A 23,946-nucleotide genomic window follows, 5' to 3' on the forward strand; every position below is an offset into this window, starting at 1 on the left:
AGTTGTCATGTCTGCAGTCTTCCCCATATTGAACCCAACTGAGACAATTGAACCAAACTGAAGCAGCAGGTGATTTGACTTTAGTAGATGATTAGTGTGTGACACTCAGTTTAAAACATTCATGCCCTGCAAAATTTGGGCTGATTTCTTCACAGTATTCTAATTTTTTGAATTCCTGTTTTCGTGGGTTTAAAGAGCTGGAAGCCCAAATTATGTAAAAATAAACAAATAAATACTTGAAATCATTTAAATTGTGGGCCCTGAATCTATAATCTATGAAAGTTTAATTTTTTGAATGGAATTATGGAAATTAAACAACTTTTCCATGACATTCTAATTTTTTGGAAAGGGTCTGTATATATGTGTGTATAAATACATACATACTTATATACAAACATGTATGTATGTATGTATGTGTGTATAAATACATACATACTTATATACAAACATGTATGTATGTATGTATGGGTGTATAAATAGATATATATGGACTTGCTGGTGTGTTTTGGATCATTGTCCTGCTGCAGAACCCAAGTTGCTTTCAGCTTGAGGTCACCAACAGATGGCCGGACATTCTCCTGCTTCCATTGATCACAGCAAGTCTTCCAGGTTATGAAGACCATCACACTACCCTCACCATGTTTTACTGTTGCTATGATGAAACGCAGCGTTACTTCTGGCCGGCCACTCCTGGGAAGGTTCACCACTGTTCATGTTTTGGTCGCCACCTCTGATAAATGATAACCTGAACTTCCAGTTGTTCTTCCTGTCTGGTCAATCTAACTCCCATCTGAGCTGAAACGATACCATGTGTAGCCACGTAGTTCAACAGGACGATTTGATGTTGTTGCAAGGCAGAACTCCTGGGACACCCCTAAGTTGTTTTTATGGGAACTTGGGACCGAGCAAGGACAGGGAGAGTCGGCACGAGCAGAAAGTCCAACAGAGAAGTTGGGAATATGAAGTGAAAGCAACATCACTGAGCTGAGCAGCCGCACCGTCACTCATGTGTTCAGCACAGCTTGCTGTTGCTCACAATCAGCTTCTTTACACAAAGCGTTGCACACCATGAATAACACACTCCCCTTGATCAACACCTCTCCAGTGATCACGTCTGCACGCTGCCACCGGGTTAGCGCTAGCAGAGGAAGATAACATTTCAATGAAGAATACATGTAGTACACATGTAGAATACATGTAGTATACATGTAGAATACATGTAGTATACATGTAGAATATGTGTAGAATGCATGTAGTATACATGTAGAACACATGTAGTATACATGTAGTATACATGCAGTATACATGCAGTATACATGCAGTATACATGAATACAATAGTAGTTTGCTTCTTGGCTTGCAGGCCCATAATGAAAGAACTTCATACGCATTTGCTTTCTGACTGAAATGATGCTAAGTTAGCAAAGCAGGCGCCGTCCAGGGGGGCCAGGAAGTAGTTGTCCTGGCGTCCTGAGGGAGGCGCTGGCTAATCCACCCAGCATCTTCTTGTTGTTTTGTTCCTGTGCGGCCGACTAATCCCTGAGAAAAAACACGGCGTGCCAGACTAGACTAGCTTCACATCTGCTGTGTGGGAGGGTTGGGAGTGGGGGGGTGTCATGTGACCTGGCTGATCATGTGCCCCCCTCCATGCAGGTGTTCGTGGTGACTGTGTGGCACTGGGAGTTCTACATGCTGCCCTTCATCCTGGTCCTGCTCATGTCATGGAACTACTTCCTGATCTGCTCCGGGCGGGCCAGTCAGGACCTGGTGAGGTTTTGGTTTATTGTTCTTAGCCCTCCAATGATGCTGCCTCTGTTTCCATAGCAACAAGCACAACATTATAAGTCGCAGCTTTCTTCTCAACGGCAGAGAGTATTTGGCGCTTTCTCTTTTCAAGCGATAATTATTTTTGCTTTGGTGCTGAAATGTTGACAGCTGTTGTTTTGGAAGCTGTACAGATGCCGTGTCCGCTGTGCAGGAAGACTTCACATGGCTAAGCTAAAACAGCAGCTGCAGTTCAAGGCTTCCCATTGAACGTTACTACGTCTTTTCTTCCTTTCAGGCCAATATGGATGTGGGTGATGAAGATGAGGACGATGAGAAGGTGAAGGAATGAAGCCGCTAAACCCAGGGTGTCCAAAGTGCGGCCCGGGGGCCATTTTTGGGACGCGACTCGCTCGTTTTATTTTTTTGCCCTCAGCATACAGGTGGCCCTCGTTTTCGGTGTTCCGTGTTACAAAGCACACATACTTTGGTGGTAAACAGAAAAGAAAAGACAACTACTGTAGTTGTGCACGCAGAGCGGAAGCACTGGTAGTTGAATACATAGTTGTGCATCGGGACACTGATGGAGCACCTCCATTTTGAGCTTTTCTGTGAAGTCTTTGTTCCCTTCATGATGCGTCCCAAGCAGGAGGCGGACTCTTCTGCTGACAGTGGGTCAAGGAAAAGGAAAGCAAGAAGTGAAATTGCGCTGAGAAGCTGCAGCATGTATGGATTTCACTAGAGCCTTGGATCCAATTCATCCCAACATCCTGACGAGAGAACTAGAGAGGATGGAATCAGACGCTTGGTCTGACCTTGACAGGAGGCAATATGTGAAGCTAGGACGATACACATCTGTTAGCTTAAACGTACCCCAGGGGTCGATCCTGGAACCAAATCTGTTCAAGCTACATATCAACGACAACTGGAAGGTCCCGAAAGACCTAAAACGAGTGTTATTTGCAGACGATACAACCGCAGCACACAAGCGCTAATGAAACGATCACATGATTGCACTACGAAGGTGCTCTGATCGAAACCAACGACCCCTGAAGCTGAGTAAAGCTAAAATAATGCAGTGTGGTAAGAAATAAACAACATAAGCAGCAAGATTGCAGCAATTTGCGATGGACAAGGTCATTAAAATGCCTGAAATATGATTTGTTTTCAACTGAAGTCATGTCTAAAATGAATAAAAAGGGGAGTAAATAGCAAAAAGCCCAACATGAGCGTACGCGTGCTAACAAATCAACAGTAAAAGAGGAGACATGAAAGAATGCACTCGGACTTGTGTTGCTGAGCGTTGTCGTACTTTCATGAGCCGCTGGTGATGTCATGAAATGCGTGAAGACCCCATGAAGGACATGTCCTCATTCCAGGAGTCGGAGCGTCGAGGCCTGATGGAGAAGATCCACATGGTCCAGGACATCGTCATCAGCCTTCAGGCCTTCTTGGATGAGCTGGCCTGCTTTGGGGAGAGGATTCAAAAGTGAGACCAACCTTGTTTCCCCCACGCATGACAACGTGCCGTACTCGCCAAGGAATGCTTTCAACTTCTTCTTTGTTGGCTTTGTTGGTGAAGCACGTTCAACTGGTCTGAGCCCTTCCTGTCCGCTCTGGCCTTGCTGCTCTTCTTCACGGCGACCATCCTCACGTACTTCATCCCCGTGCGCTACATCATCTTAATATGGGGTAAGTATGCCCCCTCCTTTTCACCTCATTCATGTTGAGCACTAAAAGACGACATAGAGGAACACATCCTTACCTTCACGCTCTGCTTTGTTCAGACGAGGCAGGAGAAATCATTCATAGGAGCACACGCTTCACATGCTTCATCTTCACCTCATTCATAGGAGCACACGCTTCACATGCTTCATCTTCACCTCATTCCACCTCTTCACTGGCGGCCATTTTACTCCACTTTCACCCAGACAGGATGTTAATGTCTTCTGTGGCTACCGAAACAGGCATGACACCCTCTTGCATCAGAAAAAAACACCTTTTTCCTTTCTTACTAATCAGCAGTAGAACACTGGTAACTTTCAGGAAAATAGCAGTTCCCAACTAAAAAGAGAAAAACAGCTTTTTGTGAAATTTTGAAATTTTTGTGGTATTGAAGGTATTATAAAGGTATTAGTGATATGAATAAGTGGTATTAAAGGTATTATAAAGGTATTAGTGATATGAATAAGTGGTATTAAAGGTATTATAAAGGTATTAGTGATATGAATAAGTGGTATAAAGGTATTATAAAGGTACTGGTCATATTAATTAGTGTAATTGTGCCAGCAGAGAGTGAGCAGCACTAATGACACGCTTCTTCTTCCTCTTCTTCTTCTTCTTTTCAGGCATCAACAAATTCACCAAGAGACTACGGAAGCCGTACTCCATCGACAACAACGAGGTCCTTGACTTCCTGAGCAGGGTGCCCTCCCACGTGCAGAAGGTGAGATAGCAAGTAATTGGCCACAGACGACTCCTGTCATGATTGGACACTTTATTGGACAGTGTGTAGAGGGACGTCCTGTAGGTAGATGTGGAAGAACTGATTACACTTTGACAATTCATCTTAACCCTAAAACTTCCAAACCAAAGTCAGGACACAAACATTCCTACACTTTTTCTTAGCGACGTCCACATTTCTCACCCCATTCAGACCGTCCCAAAGTCAGAATTCTCAACTCATTCGGGACATTTAGCCTTCCCGGTACATTACACTTGCATGCTTAGCATGTTAGCATTCTACCCTTAGCATGTTAGCATTGTTAGCATGCTAAGGTTAGCATAGTAGCATTTTTAGCCATTTTCATAGCTAGGCAAATATATAAACACCACTATTATGCTAGGTGTAGAACCTTAGCATGTTAACATTGCTAGCATGCTAACATGTAAATCACAAAATGGGGGGAACTATGACACTTGGCGGAGGTCTGTGCTCTGTGAGTGTTTTTCTACAGCAGTTGTTATGTTTTACTAGCAATTGTATGACTTTAATCTTGAAAAATTAACATTTTTTTCTGTTTAAAAAAAATGTAAGTACAGTATTCCCTCATTTATCATGGGGGACAGGTTCCCAAAATAGGCAACTTGATTAGTTTGCAATGATTGTGTGTGTTCAGGCTGTCAAAGAGGACTTATGGACAATTAGTTACTAAGTTACTTAGTTAGTTACTAAGTCTCACACGTCCCTCTGCAAAACCCTTTTTCTTGATGGTGGCCATGTTGTTCAACCAACCTTGCATAATTGGTGTGCTTGTGTGTCCTCTAAAGGTGTGTCCCAAATCCTGTGGGGTTTGGTTCAACTGTGTGAGAAATTCCAAGTCAGTCTGTCTTATGGAGTCAAACTTTGGGCTTGAGTAACAGCGCCGCCATGTGGTGTTTGTCAGAAAGATAATAGCACAGGCGCCACCTTTTGACAAACGTTCACCCTTTCGTGTGAAGAGTAGAAGATGATGATGCTGATGATGCTGACGATGCTGATGATGCTGACGATGCTGACGATGCTAATGATGCTGATGATGCTGATGATGCTGATGATGCTGATGATGCTGACGATGCTGACGATGCTGACGATGCTGACGATGCTGACGATGCTATGTGCCGCCATTACACCAGGAAGACTCCTTGATGTTGTTGTTGTTGCTGCTGTGTAGGTTCAGTACAGCGAGACCAGAGGCATCAGGAGGAAGAGGACGACGTAGACGACAAAGAGGCTCGCTGTTGCAACCAAAGACTGATGCTCCGCCCACTTTTTTACCTTTGAATTCCAGGTGACTTTGGAAGAACGTCTCTCAAGATTTTTTGAAGTGCTTTTTAATGAGAGGACTCATGGTACTAAAAGGTACCGACTGACATTTCTGTCTTTTACCCGGTGGCAATATACTGCACATATGTACCATATATATACACTATGTATACATACATACATATATTATATAGATTATACAGTATTTATTATATAGAGTATGTACAGTATCCATAGACAGAGTATGTATCGGTGCTTGTATTATATAAAGTATGTATCCATACATACACACGTGATGTACTGTATAAAGTATATATACTGCTCAAAAACAGTAGAGGAACACTTGGAAAACACATCAGATCTAAACTGGGGGAAAAATGATTTTGAATATGTTTCCTGATAATAAGTGGGTGATGTATTAGTAACAAAATGATGCCACATCATTTGATAGAAATGAAAATGATCACCCTATAGAGGGGGGAAATCAAAGACACCCCAAAAATGAAAGTGAAAAAATGATGCAGCACACTGGTCCATTTAGCTAAAATGTCATTGTAGCAACTCAAAATGATTCTCAGTAGTTTGTGTGGCCCCCACGTGCTTGTACGCATGCCTGACAACGTGGGGGCATGCTCCTAATGAGACTACGGATGGTGTCCGTAGTGTCCTGGGGGATCTCCTCCCAGATCTGGACCAGGGCATCACTGCGGTACCTGGACGCATGGAGGAGATTCCAGGAGACAGGTAGTTACTCCAGGAGAGCTGGACAGGGCCGTAGAAGGTCCTTCAACCCTCAGCAGGATCGGTATCTGCTCCTTTGTGCAAGGAGGAACAGGATGAGCACTGCCAGAGCCCTACAAAATGACCTCCAGCAGGCCACTGGTGTGAATGTTTCTGACCAAACAATCAGAAACAGGCTCCATGAGGGTGGCCTGAGGGCCCGACATCCTGTAGTGGGCCCTGTGCTCACCGCCCAGCACCGTAGAGGTCGATTGGCATTTGCCATAGACCACCAGAATTGGCAACTACACCACTGGTGCCCTGTGCTCTTCCCTGATGAGAGCAAGTTCAACCTGAGCACATGCGACAGACGTGAAAGGGTCTGGAGATGCCGTGGAGAACGTTATGCTGCCTGCAACATCATTCAGCATGACCGCTTTGGTGGTGGGTCAGTGATGGTCTGGGGAGGCATATCCCTGGAAGGACGCACAGACCTCTACAGGTTAGATAACGGCACCCTGACTGCTATTAGGTGTCGGGATGAAATCCTTGGACCCATTGTCAGAACCTACGCTGGTGCATTGGGACCTGGGTTCCTCCTGGTCCACGACAATGCCCGACCTCATGTGGCTAGTGTATGCAGGTAGTTCCTGGAGGATGAAGGAATTGATACCATTGACTGGCCCCCACGTTCACCTGAAAACCCAATAGAACACCTCTGGGACATTATGTTTAGGTCCATCCGGCACCTCCAGGTTGCTCCTCAGACTGTCCAGGAGCTCATTGATGCCCTGGTCCAGATCTGGGAGGAGATCCCCCAGGACACCATCCGTAGTCTCATTAGGAGCATGCCCCCACGTTGTCAGGCATGCGTACAAGCATGTGGGGGCCACACAAACTACTGAGAATCATTTTGAGTTGCTACAATGACATTTTAGCTAAATGGACCAGTCTGCTGCATCATTTTTTCACTTTCATTTTTGGGGTGTCTTTGATTTCCCCCCTCTATAGGGTGATCATTTTCATTTCTATCAAATGATGTGGCATCATTTTGTTACTAATACATCACCCACTTATTATCAGGAAACATATTCAACATCATTTTTCCCCCAGTTTAGATCTGATGTGTTTTCCAAGTGTTCCTCTCATTTTTTTGAGCAGTATATATATATATCTATATATATATATATATAGATATATATATATATAGATATTTTGAGCAGTATATAATTCATTCATGGCTGGCATGCTAACGGGTACAATAAACGGGTCCAATCTTCACACAGTCTTTCATGTCTGAGTTTGAATTGAATATCCATAGTAATACACATAAATACATAAGTACATATATCCATAGTAATACACATAAATACATAAGTACATACGTACGTGCACGTGCGTGTGCGTGTGTCATGTGACATCACTTTCTATGGAATAAAGTGTTTCCTCCAGGGAGGTGCGAGGAGGTGCTAGCTAGATGTTGTGTGTCGTGTGGCCCCCACATGTGTCTGCTGCTATGAAGTCTGTCCGTCTTTGTGGACCACAAGCGGCCAGCAGGCGGCGCCGTGAGGACCTGCGGACAGCTCACGTGTGACGTGTGAAAGGACGACGTCTCAAAGGGGAACGCCGTGCCGTTGTTTGAGTCCCAAGAGGGCCTTGACCCCGCCTCCTTTGAGGCCTTCCTCTCCATCAGCTGAGTCTAATTGCCAGACAGGACAGCAGAGTCCCGTCCCGACGTCCCTCGTCCTCTTTTTGGCGTCCTGTGAAAAGGCTGCTTTTGATGTTTTCTCGGGGAATGACGCCGGCTCCTTTCAGCGCTCCGACATAACGAGCCCAGTGGGGGGGGGGAGCACGAGGTCATCGCCGGGAGCGGAGGTCCGTGTCGAGGGGGGGATGCTTTTCCAAAAAACCTCCTCGGCGGTTCTTCATCTCTTGGCCCGATCACGGAGCCCCCTTCTTTCTTTCCCAGCCCACCGCTGACGTGAAGCCTGTCATGTGACCTCTCAGCATCAGCGGAGCTTGGCTCGTCCTGTGGGAGGATGGACCCTCCAGGTCATTGTTGACAGCTAATAGACAGCACAACACCCCCCCAGAAGCCCCCCCGCTGGCTCTGTTGCTTCCTCCCAACACCCGCAGTCGTTATGGTTGGGATCACAAAGACCACATTGGCTGAGGAACACATCCACACCCCCGCGGACCATCCACGCCCCCGCAGACCAGACGCCTGCAGTGCTTAGGAATGGAACATGTTCATCGGCCTTCTTTTACACTTTGCACTTTGAAACCAGCACCCCCTTGAAGAAATGTGTCATTGGGGTGGCCAAGGTGAGACCATTACTGTCATGGGGGGGGGATAAGTTGATAACTGGAATGTCTAGATGGCCAGTGGGGGGCCACGCCCACTTAGGGCCAACCCGGAGTTGCGCCGCTGCTTTTTCCAAACGATACGCCTTCAAAAGAGTAAAACATTTGCATCATAAAAACACCTCAGAATGAATCAGACCTCCCAAGGGGGGGTCACATGTGGCGTCTTCTTCCTGTGACGTGTGTTCCACAGCGGAAGAAGATGCGAGCTCCGCCACCGATTACGATGATCCCATAGATCAGCCACCGATCCGCATCGGCCGATATCCGTAAAACATCCGCTGATCGACACACGCTGATAAACGCCTTTCAACGCCGATCACAAAAACCCATCACTCGTGGCTAGCACCTGGTGGCTAGCACCCGGTGGCTAGCACCTGGTGGCTAGCACCCGTGGCTAGCACCTGGTGACTAGCACCCGGTGGCTAGCACCTGGTGGCTAGCACCCGTGGCTAGCACCTGGTGGCTAGCACCTGGTGACTAGCACCCTGTGGCTAGCACCAACTGCTAACACGTGCTAACTGCTAACACGTGCTAACTGTTAACACCTGCCAACTGCTAACACATGCTAACTGCTAACAAGTGCCAACTGCTAACACATGCCAACTGCTAACACATGCCAACTGCTAACACGTGCTAACTGCTAACACGTGCTAACTGTTAACACCTGCCAACTGCTAACACATGCTAACTGCTAACACATGCCAACTGCTAACACGTGCCAACTGCTAACACATGCCAACTGCTAACACGTGCTAACTGCTAACACATGCCAACTGCTAACACGTGCTAACTGCTAACACATGCCAACTGCTAACACGTGCCAACTGCTAACACGTGCTAACTGCTAACACATGCCAACTGCTAACACGTGCTAACTGCTAACACATGCCAACTGCTAACACATGCCAACTGCTAACACGTGCTAACTGCTAACACATGCCAACTGCTAACACATGCCAACTGCTAACACGTGCCAACTGCTAACACATGCTAACTGCTAACAAGTGCCAACTGCTAACACATGCCAACTGCTAACACATGCCAACTGCTAACACGTGCTAACTGCTAACACGTGCTAACTGTTAACACCTGCCAACTGCTAACACATGCTAACTGCTAACACATGCCAACTGCTAACACGTGCCAACTGCTAACACATGCCAACTGCTAACACGTGCTAACTGCTAACACATGCCAACTGCTAACACGTGCTAACTGCTAACACATGCCAACTGCTAACATGTGCCAACTGCTAACACGTGCTAACTGCTAACACATGCCAACTGCTAACACGTGCTAACTGCTAACACATGCCAACTGCTAACACATGCCAACTGCTAACACGTGCTAACTGCTAACACATGCCAACTGCTAACACATGCCAACTGCTAACACGTGCTAACTGCTAACACATGCCAACTGCTAACACGTGCTAACTGCTAACACATGCCACCAAAACTATCTTGCGGGCGTAAAAAGCTTTAATACGGCATTTCAATGGAAGTTTCACTGCTGATGAATGTTGTCTTCCAAAAGCACATCCAACATGTTTTTGTGCAAATGAAGGTGATTTGATGCTTCCTTTGGACTGGATCAGTGTTACCCCCACACACCTCCTTGTTCCTGCTACACCGCTAACATTGTTAGTCTTTATTTCCTCATCGACTCAGTTTTATGAGGTAAGAAGTGAAGTACTGTTAATACTACTTTAAATGCATTTGTGGTTCCGCGAGTAAATCCATTTTTAAAACATGTTGCTAGGTGTGGCAGTTAGCATGTGCACATGTGCGTGACAACCATAGATTCAAGATTGAAGATTGAAGAGTTTTATTGTCATGTGCACAGTAAAACAGCAGTTCTACTATGCAATGAAAATCTTATTCTGTTCATTCTCCCAAGAAAAGAAAGAAAACACAAGAAAGAATAAGAACATAAGAAACATAAATACCAATAAATTAAGAAACAAAAACAGAAGAGACATTAATACAGATAAATAATACAAATAAATAATACAAATAAATAAATAAATAATACAAATAAGTAAATAAGTAAATAAATAAAGTGCTACATTGAGGTGGCTTGCGGACACATGCAGCGTGTCGCCAACACTTCACCTGCAGACACGGTGGACAAGAGGACACGTCCGCTTTTAAAACACAAACGTGATTCAGCTGCTAGATGGATACATGGATGTCCCTCTGAGAGGACCAGACGTGTGCGTGTGTGTGTGTTTAGGTGTGTGTGTGTGTGTGTGTGTGTGTGTGTGTGTGTGCCCCAGCATGCAGATGTGTGATTTTCAGTGTTTGGCTTTTGTCCGCCACGATTACATTCACCATTAGCTAGCACACTTCAATTAGACGCAGGCGGTAATTTGATGGGATGGTGGGAAGGTGCTGGAGCTGGTGTGTGTGGGCGTTGTGGGCTGGGATGGTACACTGAAATAGACATGATGCATGGAGGTGCTGCCAACGTGGCCACACATGCTATAGCCAACGTAGCCACACATGCTATAGCCAACGTAGCCACACATGCTATAGCCAACGTAGCCACACATGCTATAGCCAACGTAGCCACACATGCTATAGCCAACGTAGCCACACATGCTATAGCCAACGTAGCCACACATGCTATAGCTTGCTACATGCCACCGCTAACAAGTGTGTTGTACACTCAACACTGCAGTAAATAGTAATAAATAAATGAATACCAACGTAAGCTCATGTTTGTAAATGTTAGACAACATGAAGCAAACATGTACTCTTCATGGGCCTGTGCGGAAAAGTGGGGGGGGGCAATCACTTTTCCACACAGGGACCCCCAGGGTGATGTAGCTTTGGATGTTTTCCCCCTTAATAATAACAAGTTTCATGTAAAAAGTGCGTCAAGTGTTGAGTTGTGTTGTCATTGGCTCATATTCACATTAGCATTCCAGTGACAAACATGCAAACAAATAAGCAATCGGGGGGGGGCACACCTCTTTCCCCACCCATCTGTACAGGATGTGTCCCGCGTGCAACAGAAAAAGTAAAAATTGTTTCAAATGGAATGTCTTCATGTGTTAACAAGATGAGTGAGTGAGTGAGGAGGGTCCCACGTTCCTTGTGTTGATGTTCTGGAGTGCAGAGAAGAAAAGGGAGGGGGGGGGTGTAGGTCAGGTCATCACCTGACACTTCTGGGCGGAGGCGATGGCGATGATGGCGACTTTGACTTTGTGTTCCTGTCATGGCCGCCGTGAGCGTCAGATGAAGTCTTCAGCCGCTTGGTGACGTGAACGTGACAGGAGCCCCGCCCACCCGCTCACAGGGCTGCTAATCAACATGAAAGGGGGCCGCGTAACCCCACCTCGTAGGAGGGAACCCATTCAGCCCAAGGGCCCCCGGGGGCCACTCCCCAACCACACACACACTTGGCACTGGGGGGAGCTTGGCGTGAGACCCCCGTGACAGCCTTTATTCTGCTCTTGTCTCGGCCAAGTGGCCCACATGGGGGTGCCCAGGACCACGTGGGGGTGCCCAGGACCACATGGGGGTGCCCAGGGCCACGTGGGGGTGCCCAGGGCCACGTGAGGGTGCCCAGGGCCACGTGGGGGTGCCCAGGGCCACGTGGGGGTGCCCAGGGCCACGTGGGGGTGCCCAGGGCCACGTCTTTTGTGAAGATGCTGAGAGGTTCCATTGGTCCCAAAGACAAACCACATCTTCACTTTGAGATGACAAAGCAAATCATTCCTGCAATCCTTCAACACATTCACACGTTCACACGTTCACACGTTCACACTTTTTCAATCAATAGTCAGCAACACTTGACAACAAAATACACAACATTACACAATTCATGAGGAACACACCTGAACACACACAACCATTACTTACTCATTAGTTACTCATTACTTACTCATTAGTTACTCATTACTTACTCATTACTTACTCATTATTTACACATTAGTTACTCATTACTTACTCATTACTTACTCATTAGTTACTCATTACTTACACATTAGTTCCTCATTATTTACACATTAGTTACTCATTAGTTACTCATTATTTACACATTATTTACTCATTACTTACTCATTAGTTACTCATTATTTACACATTATTTACTCATTATTTACACATTAGTTACTCATTACTTACTCATTAGTTCCTCATTATTTACACATTAGTTACTCATTACTTACTCATTATTTACACATTAGTTACTCATTACTTACTCATTAGTTACTCATTACTTACTCATTACTTACTCATTACTTACTCATTACTTACTAATTATTTACACATTAGTTACTCATTACTTACTCATTAGTTACTCATTACTTACTCATTACTTACACATTAGTTACTCATTACTTTCTCATTACTTACTCATTACTTACTCATTACTTGCTAATTAGTTCCTCATTATTTACACATTAGTTACTCATTAGTTACTCATTAGTTCCTCATTACTTACTCATTATTTACACATTAGTTACTCATTACTTACTCATTAGTTACTCATTACTTACTCATTACTTACCATTAGTTACTCATTATTTACACATTAGTTACTTACTCATTAGTTCCTCATTATTTACACATTAGTTCCTCATTACTTACTCATTATTTACACATTAGTTACTCATTACTTACTCATTTGTTACTCATTACTTACTCATTATTTACACATTAGTTACTCATTATTTACACATTAGTTACTCATTACTTACTCATTAGTTACTCATTATTTACACATTAGTTACTCATTACTTACTCATTACTTACTCATTAGTTCCTCATTATTTACACATTAGTTCCTCATTACTTACTCATTATTTACACATTAGTTACTCATTACTTACTCATTAGTTACTCATTATTTACACATTAGTTACTCATTACTTACTCATTAGTTACTCATTATTTACACATTAGTTACTCATTACTTACTCATTAGTTACTCATTACTTACTCATTACTTACTCATTAGTTCCTCATTATTTACACATTAGTTACTCATTAGTTACTCATTACTTACTCATTAGTTACTCATTACTTACACATTAGTTCCTCATTATTTACACATTAGTTACTCATTAGTTACTCATTATTTACACATTATTTACTCATTACTCATTAGTTACTCATTACTTACTCATTATTTACACATTAGTTACTCATTAGTTACTCATTACTTACTCATTACTTATTAGTTCCTCATTATTTACACATTAGTTACTCATTACTTACTCATTATTTACTCATTAGTTACTCATTACTTACTCATTAGTTACTCATTACTTACACATTAGTTCCTCATTATTTACACATTAGTTACTCATTAGTTACTCATTATTTACACATTATTTACTCATTACTTACTCATTAGTTACTCATTACTTACTCATTATTTACACATTAGTTACTCATTACTTACTCATTAGTTACTCATTAATTACTCATTATTTACACATTAGTTCCTCATTAGTTACTCATTACTTACTCATTATTTACACATTAGTTCCTCATTAGTTACTCATTAGTTCCTCATTATTTACACATTAGTTACTCATTAGTTCCTCATTAGTTCCTCATTACTTACTCATTATTTACACATTAGTTACTCATTACTTACTCATTAGTTACTCATTACTTACTCATTAGTTACTCATTATTTACACATTAGTTACTCATTACTTACTCATTACTTACTCATTAGTTCCTCATTATTTACACATTAGTTACTCATTAGTTACTCATTACTTAATCATTTGTTACTCATTACTTACACATTAGTTCCTCATTATTTATACATTAGTTACTCATTAGTTACTCATTATTTACACATTATTTACTCATTACTTACTCATTACTTACTCATTAGTTACTCATTACTTACTCATTATTTACACATTAGTTACTCATTAGTTACTCATTACTTACTCATTACTTACTCATTAGTTACTCATTACTTACACATTAGTTCCTCATTATTTACACATTAGTTACTCATTAGTTACTCATTATTTACACATTATTTACTCATTACTTACTCATTAGTTACTCATTACTTACTCATTATTTACACATTAGTTACTCATTACTTACTCATTAGTTACTCATTACTTACTCATTATTTACACATTAGTTACTCATTACTTACTCATTAGTTACTCATTAGTTACTCATTACTTACTCATTAGTTACTCATTACTTACACATTAGTTCCTCATTATTTACACATTAGTTACTCATTAGTTACTCATTATTTACACATTATTTACTCATTACTTACTCATTAGTTACTCATTATTTACACATTAGTTACTCATTACTTACTCATTAGTTACTCATTACTTACTCATTATTTACACATTAGTTCCTCATTAGTTACTCATTACTTACTCATTATTTACACATTAGTTCCTCATTAGTTACTCATTAGTTCCTCATTATTTACACATTAGTTACTCATTAGTTCCTCATTAGTTCCTCATTACTTACTCATTATTTACACATTAGTTACTCATTACTTACTCATTAGTTACTCATTACTTACTCATTAGTTACTCATTATTTACACATTAGTTACTCATTACTTACTCATTACTTACTCATTAGTTACTCATTACTTACTCATTACTTACTCATTAGTTACTCATTACTTACTCATTAGTTACTCATTATTTACACATTATTTACACATTAGTTCCTCATTACTTACTCATTATTTACACATTAGTTACTCATTACTTACTCATTAGTTCCTCATTACTTACTCATTACTTACTCATTATTTACACATTATTTACACATTAGTTCCTCATTACTTACTCATTATTTACACATTAGTTACTCATTACTTACTCATTAGTTACTCATTACTTACTCATTACTTACTCATTAGTTACTCATTACTTACTCATTAGTTACTCATTATTTACACATTATTTACACATTAGTTCCTCATTACTTACTCATTATTTACACATTAGTTACTAATTACTTACTCATTAGTTACTCATTACTTACTCATTACTTACTCATTATTTACACATTATTTACACATTAGTTCCTCATTACTTACTCATTATTTACACATTAGTTACTCATTATTTACACATTAGTTACTCATTACTTACTCATTAGTTACTCATTATTTACACATTAGTTACTCATTACTTACTCATTACTTACTCATTAGTTCCTCATTATTTACACATTAGTTCCTCATTACTTACTCATTATTTACACATTAGTTACTCATTACTTACTCATTAGTTACTCATTATTTACACATTAGTTACTCATTACTTACTCATTAGTTACTCATTACTTACTCATTACTTACTCATTAGTTACTCATTACTTACTCATTACTTACTCATTAGTTCCTCATTATTTACACATTAGTTACTCATTAGTTACTCATTACTTACTCATTAGTTACTCATTACTTACACATTAGTTCCTCATTATTTACACATTAGTTACTCATTATTTACACATTATTTACTCATTACTCATTAGTTACTCATTACTTACTCATTATTTACACATTAGTTACTCATTAGTTACTCATTACTTACTCATTACTTATTAGTTCCTCATTATTTACACATTAGTTACTCATTACTTACTCATTATTTACTCATTAGTTACTCATTACTTACTCATTAGTTACTCATTACTTACACATTAGTTCCTCATTATTTACACATTAGTTACTCATTAGTTACTCATTATTTACACATTATTTACTCATTACTTACTCATTAGTTACTCATTACTTACTCATTATTTACACATTAGTTACTCATTACTTACTCATTAGTTACTCATTAATTACTCATTATTTACACATTAGTTCCTCATTAGTTACTCATTACTTACTCATTATTTACACATTAGTTCCTCATTAGTTACTCATTAGTTCCTCATTATTTACACATTAGTTACTCATTAGTTCCTCATTAGTTCCTCATTACTTACTCATTATTTACACATTAGTTACTCATTACTTACTCATTAGTTACTCATTACTTACTCATTACTTACTCATTAGTTACTCATTATTTACACATTAGTTACTCATTACTTACTCATTACTTACTCATTAGTTACTCATTAGTTACTCATTACTTACTCATTACTTACTCATTAGTTACTCATTAGTTACTCATTACTTACTCATTATTTACTCATTACTTACTCATTAGTTACTCATTACTTACTCATTACTTACTCATTAGTTCCTCATTATTTACACATTAGTTACTCATTAGTTACTCATTACTTAATCATTTGTTACTCATTACTTACACATTAGTTCCTCATTATTTATACATTAGTTACTCATTAGTTACTCATTATTTACACATTATTTACTCATTACTTACTCATTACTTACTCATTAGTTACTCATTACTTACTCATTATTTACACATTAGTTACTCATTAGTTACTCATTACTTACTCATTACTTACTCATTACTTATTAGTTCCTCATTATTTACACATTAGTTACTCATTACTTACTCATTACTTACTCATTAGTTACTCATTACTTACACATTAGTTCCTCATTATTTACACATTAGTTACTCATTAGTTACTCATTATTTACACATTATTTACTCATTACTTACTCATTAGTTACTCATTACTTACTCATTATTTACACATTAGTTACTCATTACTTACTCATTAGTTACTCATTACTTACTCATTATTTACACATTAGTTACTCATTACTTACTCATTAGTTACTCATTAGTTACTCATTACTTACTCATTAGTTACTCATTACTTACACATTAGTTCCTCATTATTTACACATTAGTTACTCATTAGTTACTCATTATTTACACATTATTTACTCATTACTTACTCATTAGTTACTCATTACTTACTCATTATTTACACATTAGTTACTCATTACTTACTCATTAGTTACTCATTACTTACTCATTATTTACACATTAGTTCCTCATTAGTTACTCATTACTTACTCATTATTTACACATTAGTTCCTCATTAGTTACTCATTAGTTCCTCATTATTTACACATTAGTTACTCATTAGTTCCTCATTAGTTCCTCATTACTTACTCATTATTTACACATTAGTTACTCATTACTTACTCATTAGTTACTCATTACTTACTCATTAGTTACTCATTATTTACACATTAGTTACTCATTACTTACTCATTACTTACTCATTAGTTACTCATTACTTACTCATTAGTTACTCATTATTTACACATTATTTACACATTAGTTCCTCATTACTTACTCATTATTTACACATTAGTTACTCATTACTTACTCATTAGTTCCTCATTACTTACTCATTACTTACTCATTATTTACACATTATTTACACATTAGTTCCTCATTACTTACTCATTATTTACACATTAGTTACTCATTACTTACTCATTAGTTACTCATTACTTACTCATTAGTTACTCATTACTTACTCATTACTTACTCATTAGTTACTCATTACTTACTCATTAGTTACTCATTATTTACACATTATTTACACATTAGTTCCTCATTACTTACTCATTATTTACACATTAGTTACTAATTACTTACTCATTAGTTACTCATTACTTACTCATTACTTACTCATTATTTACACATTATTTACACATTAGTTCCTCATTACTTACTCATTATTTACACATTAGTTACTCATTACTTACTCATTAGTTACTCATTACTTACTCATTACTTACTCATTAGTTACTCATTATTTACACATTAGTTACTCATTACTTACTCATTATTTACACATTAGTTACTCATTAGTACTCATTACTTACTCATTACTTACTCATTAGTTACTCATTATTTACACATTAGTTACTCATTACTTACTCATTAGTTACTCATTAGTTACTCATTATTTACACATTAGTTACTCATTACTTACTCATTAGTTACTCATTACTTACTCATTACTTACTCATTAGTTACTCATTATTTACACATTAGTTACTCATTACTTACTCATTATTTACACATTAGTTACTCATTAGTACTCATTACTTACTCATTACTTACTCATTAGTTACTCATTATTTACACATTAGTTACTCATTACTTACTCATTAGTTACTCATTAGTTACTCATTATTTACACATTAGTTACTCATTACTTACTCATTAGTTACTCATTACTTACTCATTACTTACTCATTAGTTACTCATTACTTACTCATTAGTTCCTCATGAGTTCCCCATTAGTAACTAGTACATTTTTGTGTACTTTATTGTAAGTGTGACCAGTAATCTTCTTGTCATATTATGACTTCATTCCTGTAATATCATAAGCCCCCCCACGCTCGATTTTAAATTGTCAACTTGATTTATTTGTGTTAGTTTGTCATCGAAGAATCGGGCATTTTGAAGATAATATTTCCCTAAAAGGATTGTTTTCCTCCTCATGAGTTTATTCTCGTGAAATTACGTCTTTTCCTGCTTTGAGTATTTTGGCTTCATTCACGTCAATGACAGCTGATTTTTCCAGTTTCGTTTTGACTATTTGAACGTTCTTCTTGAAAACGATGATCTTGTTTCTTTCTTAAAGCAGATACTGAAATGACCTTTCATCCCGTAATGTAATAAAGTTCATTCTCGTAATATTGTCACATTCTTTTTATTTTTTTATTCTCATCAAATCATGGCTGGTTTTTCCATTTCTTCTGTTTTTTGTTACATTTTCCCACTCGTTCAAGGTTCTTTTGCTACATTTTCCTCTTGTAATTATGACTTTATTCTCTTAACAGTCCTAATAGAATCACAGAATCACTTTGACCTTGAGCACTTTATCAACTATTGACGCAAGATGTTCCCGAGTTTTCACAAGAGCTGTTAGCATTGTTAGCATTGTTAGCATTTGTGTTTTGCTGGCACACCTGCCAGATTAAAATAGCCTGAAAATGAAGCCAACAAGCTAACAAGTTGCCGGTGCGGAGGTTAGCAGCAGGTAGCAGGTAGCAGGAGCTTCTGAAATGTCCGTGGGATTTTTGCATATCAATAAATGCTTGATGTGTCATGACAGGCTTTCAAGGTGCTGGGACGTTTTCACGTCACGAAGATGCTTTATGAAACCAAAATGATTGTCATTTGAAGAGAACACAAATATTCAAAAACAAAAGCAAATCCTGGACCCACCAACTTAGCTCGAGTGCCCTGCGCTCCCCTCTGAGCTTACATAAGCCATGACAGCCGCCTCTTATGTAACACGCCCCAGCGCAGAGTCCCTCTCTTTGCATGCGAGCTAGCTGATGCGAGCTAGCAGCCAGTCTGTCAGTCATTTTGATTTGACGACGTTTGAAACTTCCATGCTAACTGCCGTGGATCGACGGCAGCCCTCTAGTAAAGTCCTTGCTTTAACAGGAAGACCTGAATCCTTTGAACCACGTGTGCACTCCCTTACTTCCCGGTTCCTTACTTGGTTTATTGGATGGGTCGAAGCTGAGGGCGAAGCTTCCGGGATGACACTCAGAACCTCCAAATCCGAGGAGCTGGTTCTCGGTGGGAAAAGGGTGGATGGGATGAGGTCCAGTCCCAGGTGGAGGAGTTCAAGTAAGACCAGAGCCACTTGGTCTGGGTATGCACCCCCTCCGTCTTTGGTTGGAGTCTTTGGCCAGTCCTGAGTCCTGTGGCCTACATCGACCACCGCTACCGAGTTCTAAGGGCACTGACTTGATCGCAGATGGACGGTTGAGTTTCTCATCCGAGCATCTCCCCAGTTCATGCTCAAAGACTAGATAGGACTGCTCTAGTCTGTTCAGTGCCCGGGAAACACAAGGACCTGGATGGATAAGAACATTCAACAGTTCTTGGCTCAAAGTCTACATCGAGATCAGAGTCTTTGGTCCCTTGTCCTGGTCGTTAGCAGGTCCTTGAGGGCACGTCTGCTGCCAGACTTCCGTGGTTTGATGTGAGTATGCGGCCCCTCGTCACGTTCCTCATTGATGCATCAATAAAGACACCAGCAGTTAACCAGGAAGTTAGAGATGACACGTGACCAGGAAGTTAGAGGTGACACGTGACCAGGAAGTTAGAGATGACACATGACCAGGAAGTTAGAGATGACACGTGACCAGGAAGTTAGAGATGACACGTGACCAGGAAGTTAGCAATGACACGTGACCAGGAAGTTAGAGGTGACACGTGACCAGGAAGTTAGAGATGACACGTGACCAGGAAGTTAGAGGTGACACGTGACCAGGAAGTTAGAGATGACACGTGACCAGGAAGTTAGAGATGACACGTGACCAGGAAGTTAGAGATGACACGTGACCAGGAAGTTAGCGATGACACGTGACCAGGAAGTTAGAGATGACACGTGACCAGGAAGTTAGAGATGACACGTGACCAGGAAGTTAGAGATGACACGTGACCAGGAAGTTAGCGATGACACGTGACCAGGAAGTTAGAGATGACACGTGACCAGGAAGTTAGCGATGACACGTGACCAGGAAGTTAGCAACAAAGCATCACTGTGGGACTCGACAAACACCAGGAAGAGGACAAACGCACACGTGGACACTTTGGACGCTTCGTAGTTGCTCGAGTGCTGACTCGTCTCCTCCAGTGAGCCAAAGTATTAGGAACACGTTTGGCCTACACATTAGGTACACCCAAAATATTAGGCACAGATGTGGTCAGACATATTGGGTCCACCTGCAGCCAGAATACTCGGCACTTATGTGGCCTAAACGATGTCAGTATATTAGGTACACCCAATACATTAGGTGCACATTTGCACCATCATATGATGGGAATAAAGTCATCATATGATGGGAATAAAGTCATCATATGATGGGAATAAAGTCATCATATGATGGGAATAAAGTCATCATATGATGGGAATAAAGTCATCATATGATGGGAATAAAGTCATCATATGATGGGAATAAAGTCATCATATGAAGGGAATAAAGTCATCATATGAAGGGAATAAAGTCATCATATGATGGGAATAAAGTCATCATATGATGGGAATAAAGTCGTCATATGATAGGAATAAAGTCATCATATGATGGGAATAAAGTCATCATATGATGGGAATAAAGTCATCATATGATGGGAATAAAGTCATCATATGATGGGAATAAAGTCATCATATGATGGGAATAAAGTCATCATATGATGGGAATAAAGTCATCATATGAAGGGAATAAAGTCATCATATGAAGGGAATAAAGTCATCATATGATGGGAATAAAGTCGTCATATGAAGGGAATAAAGTCGTCATATGATGGGAATAAAGTCATCATATGATGGGAATAAAGTCATCATATGATGGGAATAAAGTCATCATATGATGGGAATAAAGTCATCATATGATGGGAATAAAGTCATCATATGATAGGAATAAAGTCGTCATATGATGGGAATAAAGTCATCATATGATAGGAATAAAGTCATCATATGATGGGAATAAAGTCATCATATGAAGGGAATAAAGTCATCATATGATAGGAATAAAGTCATCATATGATGGGAATAAAGTCATCATATGATGGGAATAAAGTCGTCATATGATGGGAATAAAGTCATCATATGATGGGAATAAAGTCATCATATGATGGGAATAAAGTCATCATATGATGGGAATAAAGTCGTCATATGATAGGAATAAAGTCATCATATGATGGGAATAAAGTCGTCATATGATGGGAATAAAGTCATCATATGATGGGAATAAAGTCATCATATGATGGGAATAAAGTCATCATATGATGGGAATAAAGTCGTCATATGATGGGAATAAAGTCATCATATGATGGGAATAAAGTCATCATATGATGGGAATAAAGTCATCATATGATGGGAATAAAGTCGTCATATGATAGGAATAAAGTCATCATATGATGGGAATAAAGTCGTCATATGATGGGAATAAAGTCATCATATGATGGGAATAAAGTCATCATATGATGGGAATAAAGTCATCATATGATGGGAATAAAGTCGTCATATAATGGGAATAAAGTCATCATATGATGGGAATAAAGTCATCATATGAAGGGAATAAAGTCATCATATGAAGGGAATAAAGTCATCATATGAAGGGAATAAAGTCGTCATATGATAGGAATAAAGTCATCATATGATGGGAATAAAGTCGTCATATGATGGGAATAAAGTCATCATATGAAGGGAATAAAGTCATCATATGATGGGAATAAAGTCATCATATGATGGGAATAAAGTCGTCATATAATGGGAATAAAGTCATCATATGATGGGAATAAAGTCATCATATGATAGGAATAAAGTCATCATATGATGGGAATAAAGTCATCATATGAAGGGAATAAAGTCATCATATGATGGGAATAAAGTCATCATATGATGGGAATAAAGTCATCATATGAAGGGAATAAAGTCATGATATGATGGGAATAAAGTCGTCATATGAAGGGAATAAAGTCATCATATGATGGGAATAAAGTCGTCATATGATGGGAATAAAGTCATCATATGATGGGAATAAAGTCATCATATGATGGGAATAAAGTCGTCATATGATGGGAATAAAGTCGTCATATGAAGGGAATAAAGTCGTCATATGAAGGGAATAAAGTCATCATATGATGGGAATAAAGTCATCATATGATGGGAATAAAGTCATCATATGATAGGAATAAAGTCATCATATGATGGGAATAAAGTCATCATATGATGGGAATAAAGTCATCATATGATGGGAATAAAGTCGTCATATGATGGGAATAAAGTCATCATATGATGGGAATAAAGTCATCATATGATGGGAATAAAGTCATCATATGATGGGAATAAAGTCGTCATATGATAGGAATAAAGTCATCATATGATGGGAATAAAGTCGTCATATGATGGGAATAAAGTCATCATATGATGGGAATAAAGTCATCATATGATGGGAATAAAGTCATCATATGATGGGAATAAAGTCATCATATGAAGGGAATAAAGTCATCATATGAAGGGAATAAAGTCATCATATGAAGGGAATAAAGTCGTCATATGATAGGAATAAAGTCATCATATGATGGGAATAAAGTCGTCATATGATGGGAATAAAGTCATCATATGAAGGGAATAAAGTCATCATATGATGGGAATAAAGTCATCATATGATGGGAATAAAGTCGTCATATAATGGGAATAAAGTCATCATATGATGGGAATAAAGTCATCATATGATAGGAATAAAGTCACATGATGGGAATAAAGTCATCATATGAAGGGAATAAAGTCATCATAAAGTCATCATATGATGGGAATAAAGTCATCATATGATGGGAATAAAGTCGTCATATAATGGGAATAAAGTCATCATATGATGGGAATAAAG

The 23,946-nt window shown here is 39.3% G+C and overlaps 1 protein-coding gene across 15 annotated transcripts in view; it reads left to right on the forward strand.

Annotated features, from left to right (window-relative positions):
• LOC129178106 (multiple C2 and transmembrane domain-containing protein 2-like) overlaps nt 1-7,509 on the forward strand; it is a 44,618-nt gene extending 37,109 nt beyond the window's left edge. For 11 of the 15 annotated variants that reach the window (XM_054769915.1, XM_054769908.1, XM_054769910.1 and 8 more), the window contains 6 exons: nt 1,653-1,766; nt 2,062-2,103; nt 3,143-3,252; nt 3,346-3,455; nt 4,112-4,209; nt 5,034-7,509. In XM_054769915.1, the coding sequence (XP_054625890.1) occupies nt 1,653-1,766; nt 2,062-2,103; nt 3,143-3,252; nt 3,346-3,455; nt 4,112-4,209; nt 5,034-5,123 (564 nt within the window). In that variant the 3' untranslated portion in view covers nt 5,124-7,509. The remainder of the gene's footprint in view (nt 1-1,652; nt 1,767-2,061; nt 2,104-3,142; nt 3,253-3,345; nt 3,456-4,111; nt 4,210-5,033) is intronic. The other 4 variants (XM_054769912.1, XM_054769914.1, XM_054769917.1 and 1 more) reach the window with 3 other exon arrangements.
• Nucleotides 7,510-23,946: the final 16,437 nt, after the last annotated feature.

The sequence above is a fragment of the Dunckerocampus dactyliophorus genome, chromosome 3 (assembly GCF_027744805.1).
Source record: "Dunckerocampus dactyliophorus isolate RoL2022-P2 chromosome 3, RoL_Ddac_1.1, whole genome shotgun sequence".
NCBI classification, from domain to species: Eukaryota; Metazoa; Chordata; class Actinopteri; order Syngnathiformes; family Syngnathidae; genus Dunckerocampus; species Dunckerocampus dactyliophorus.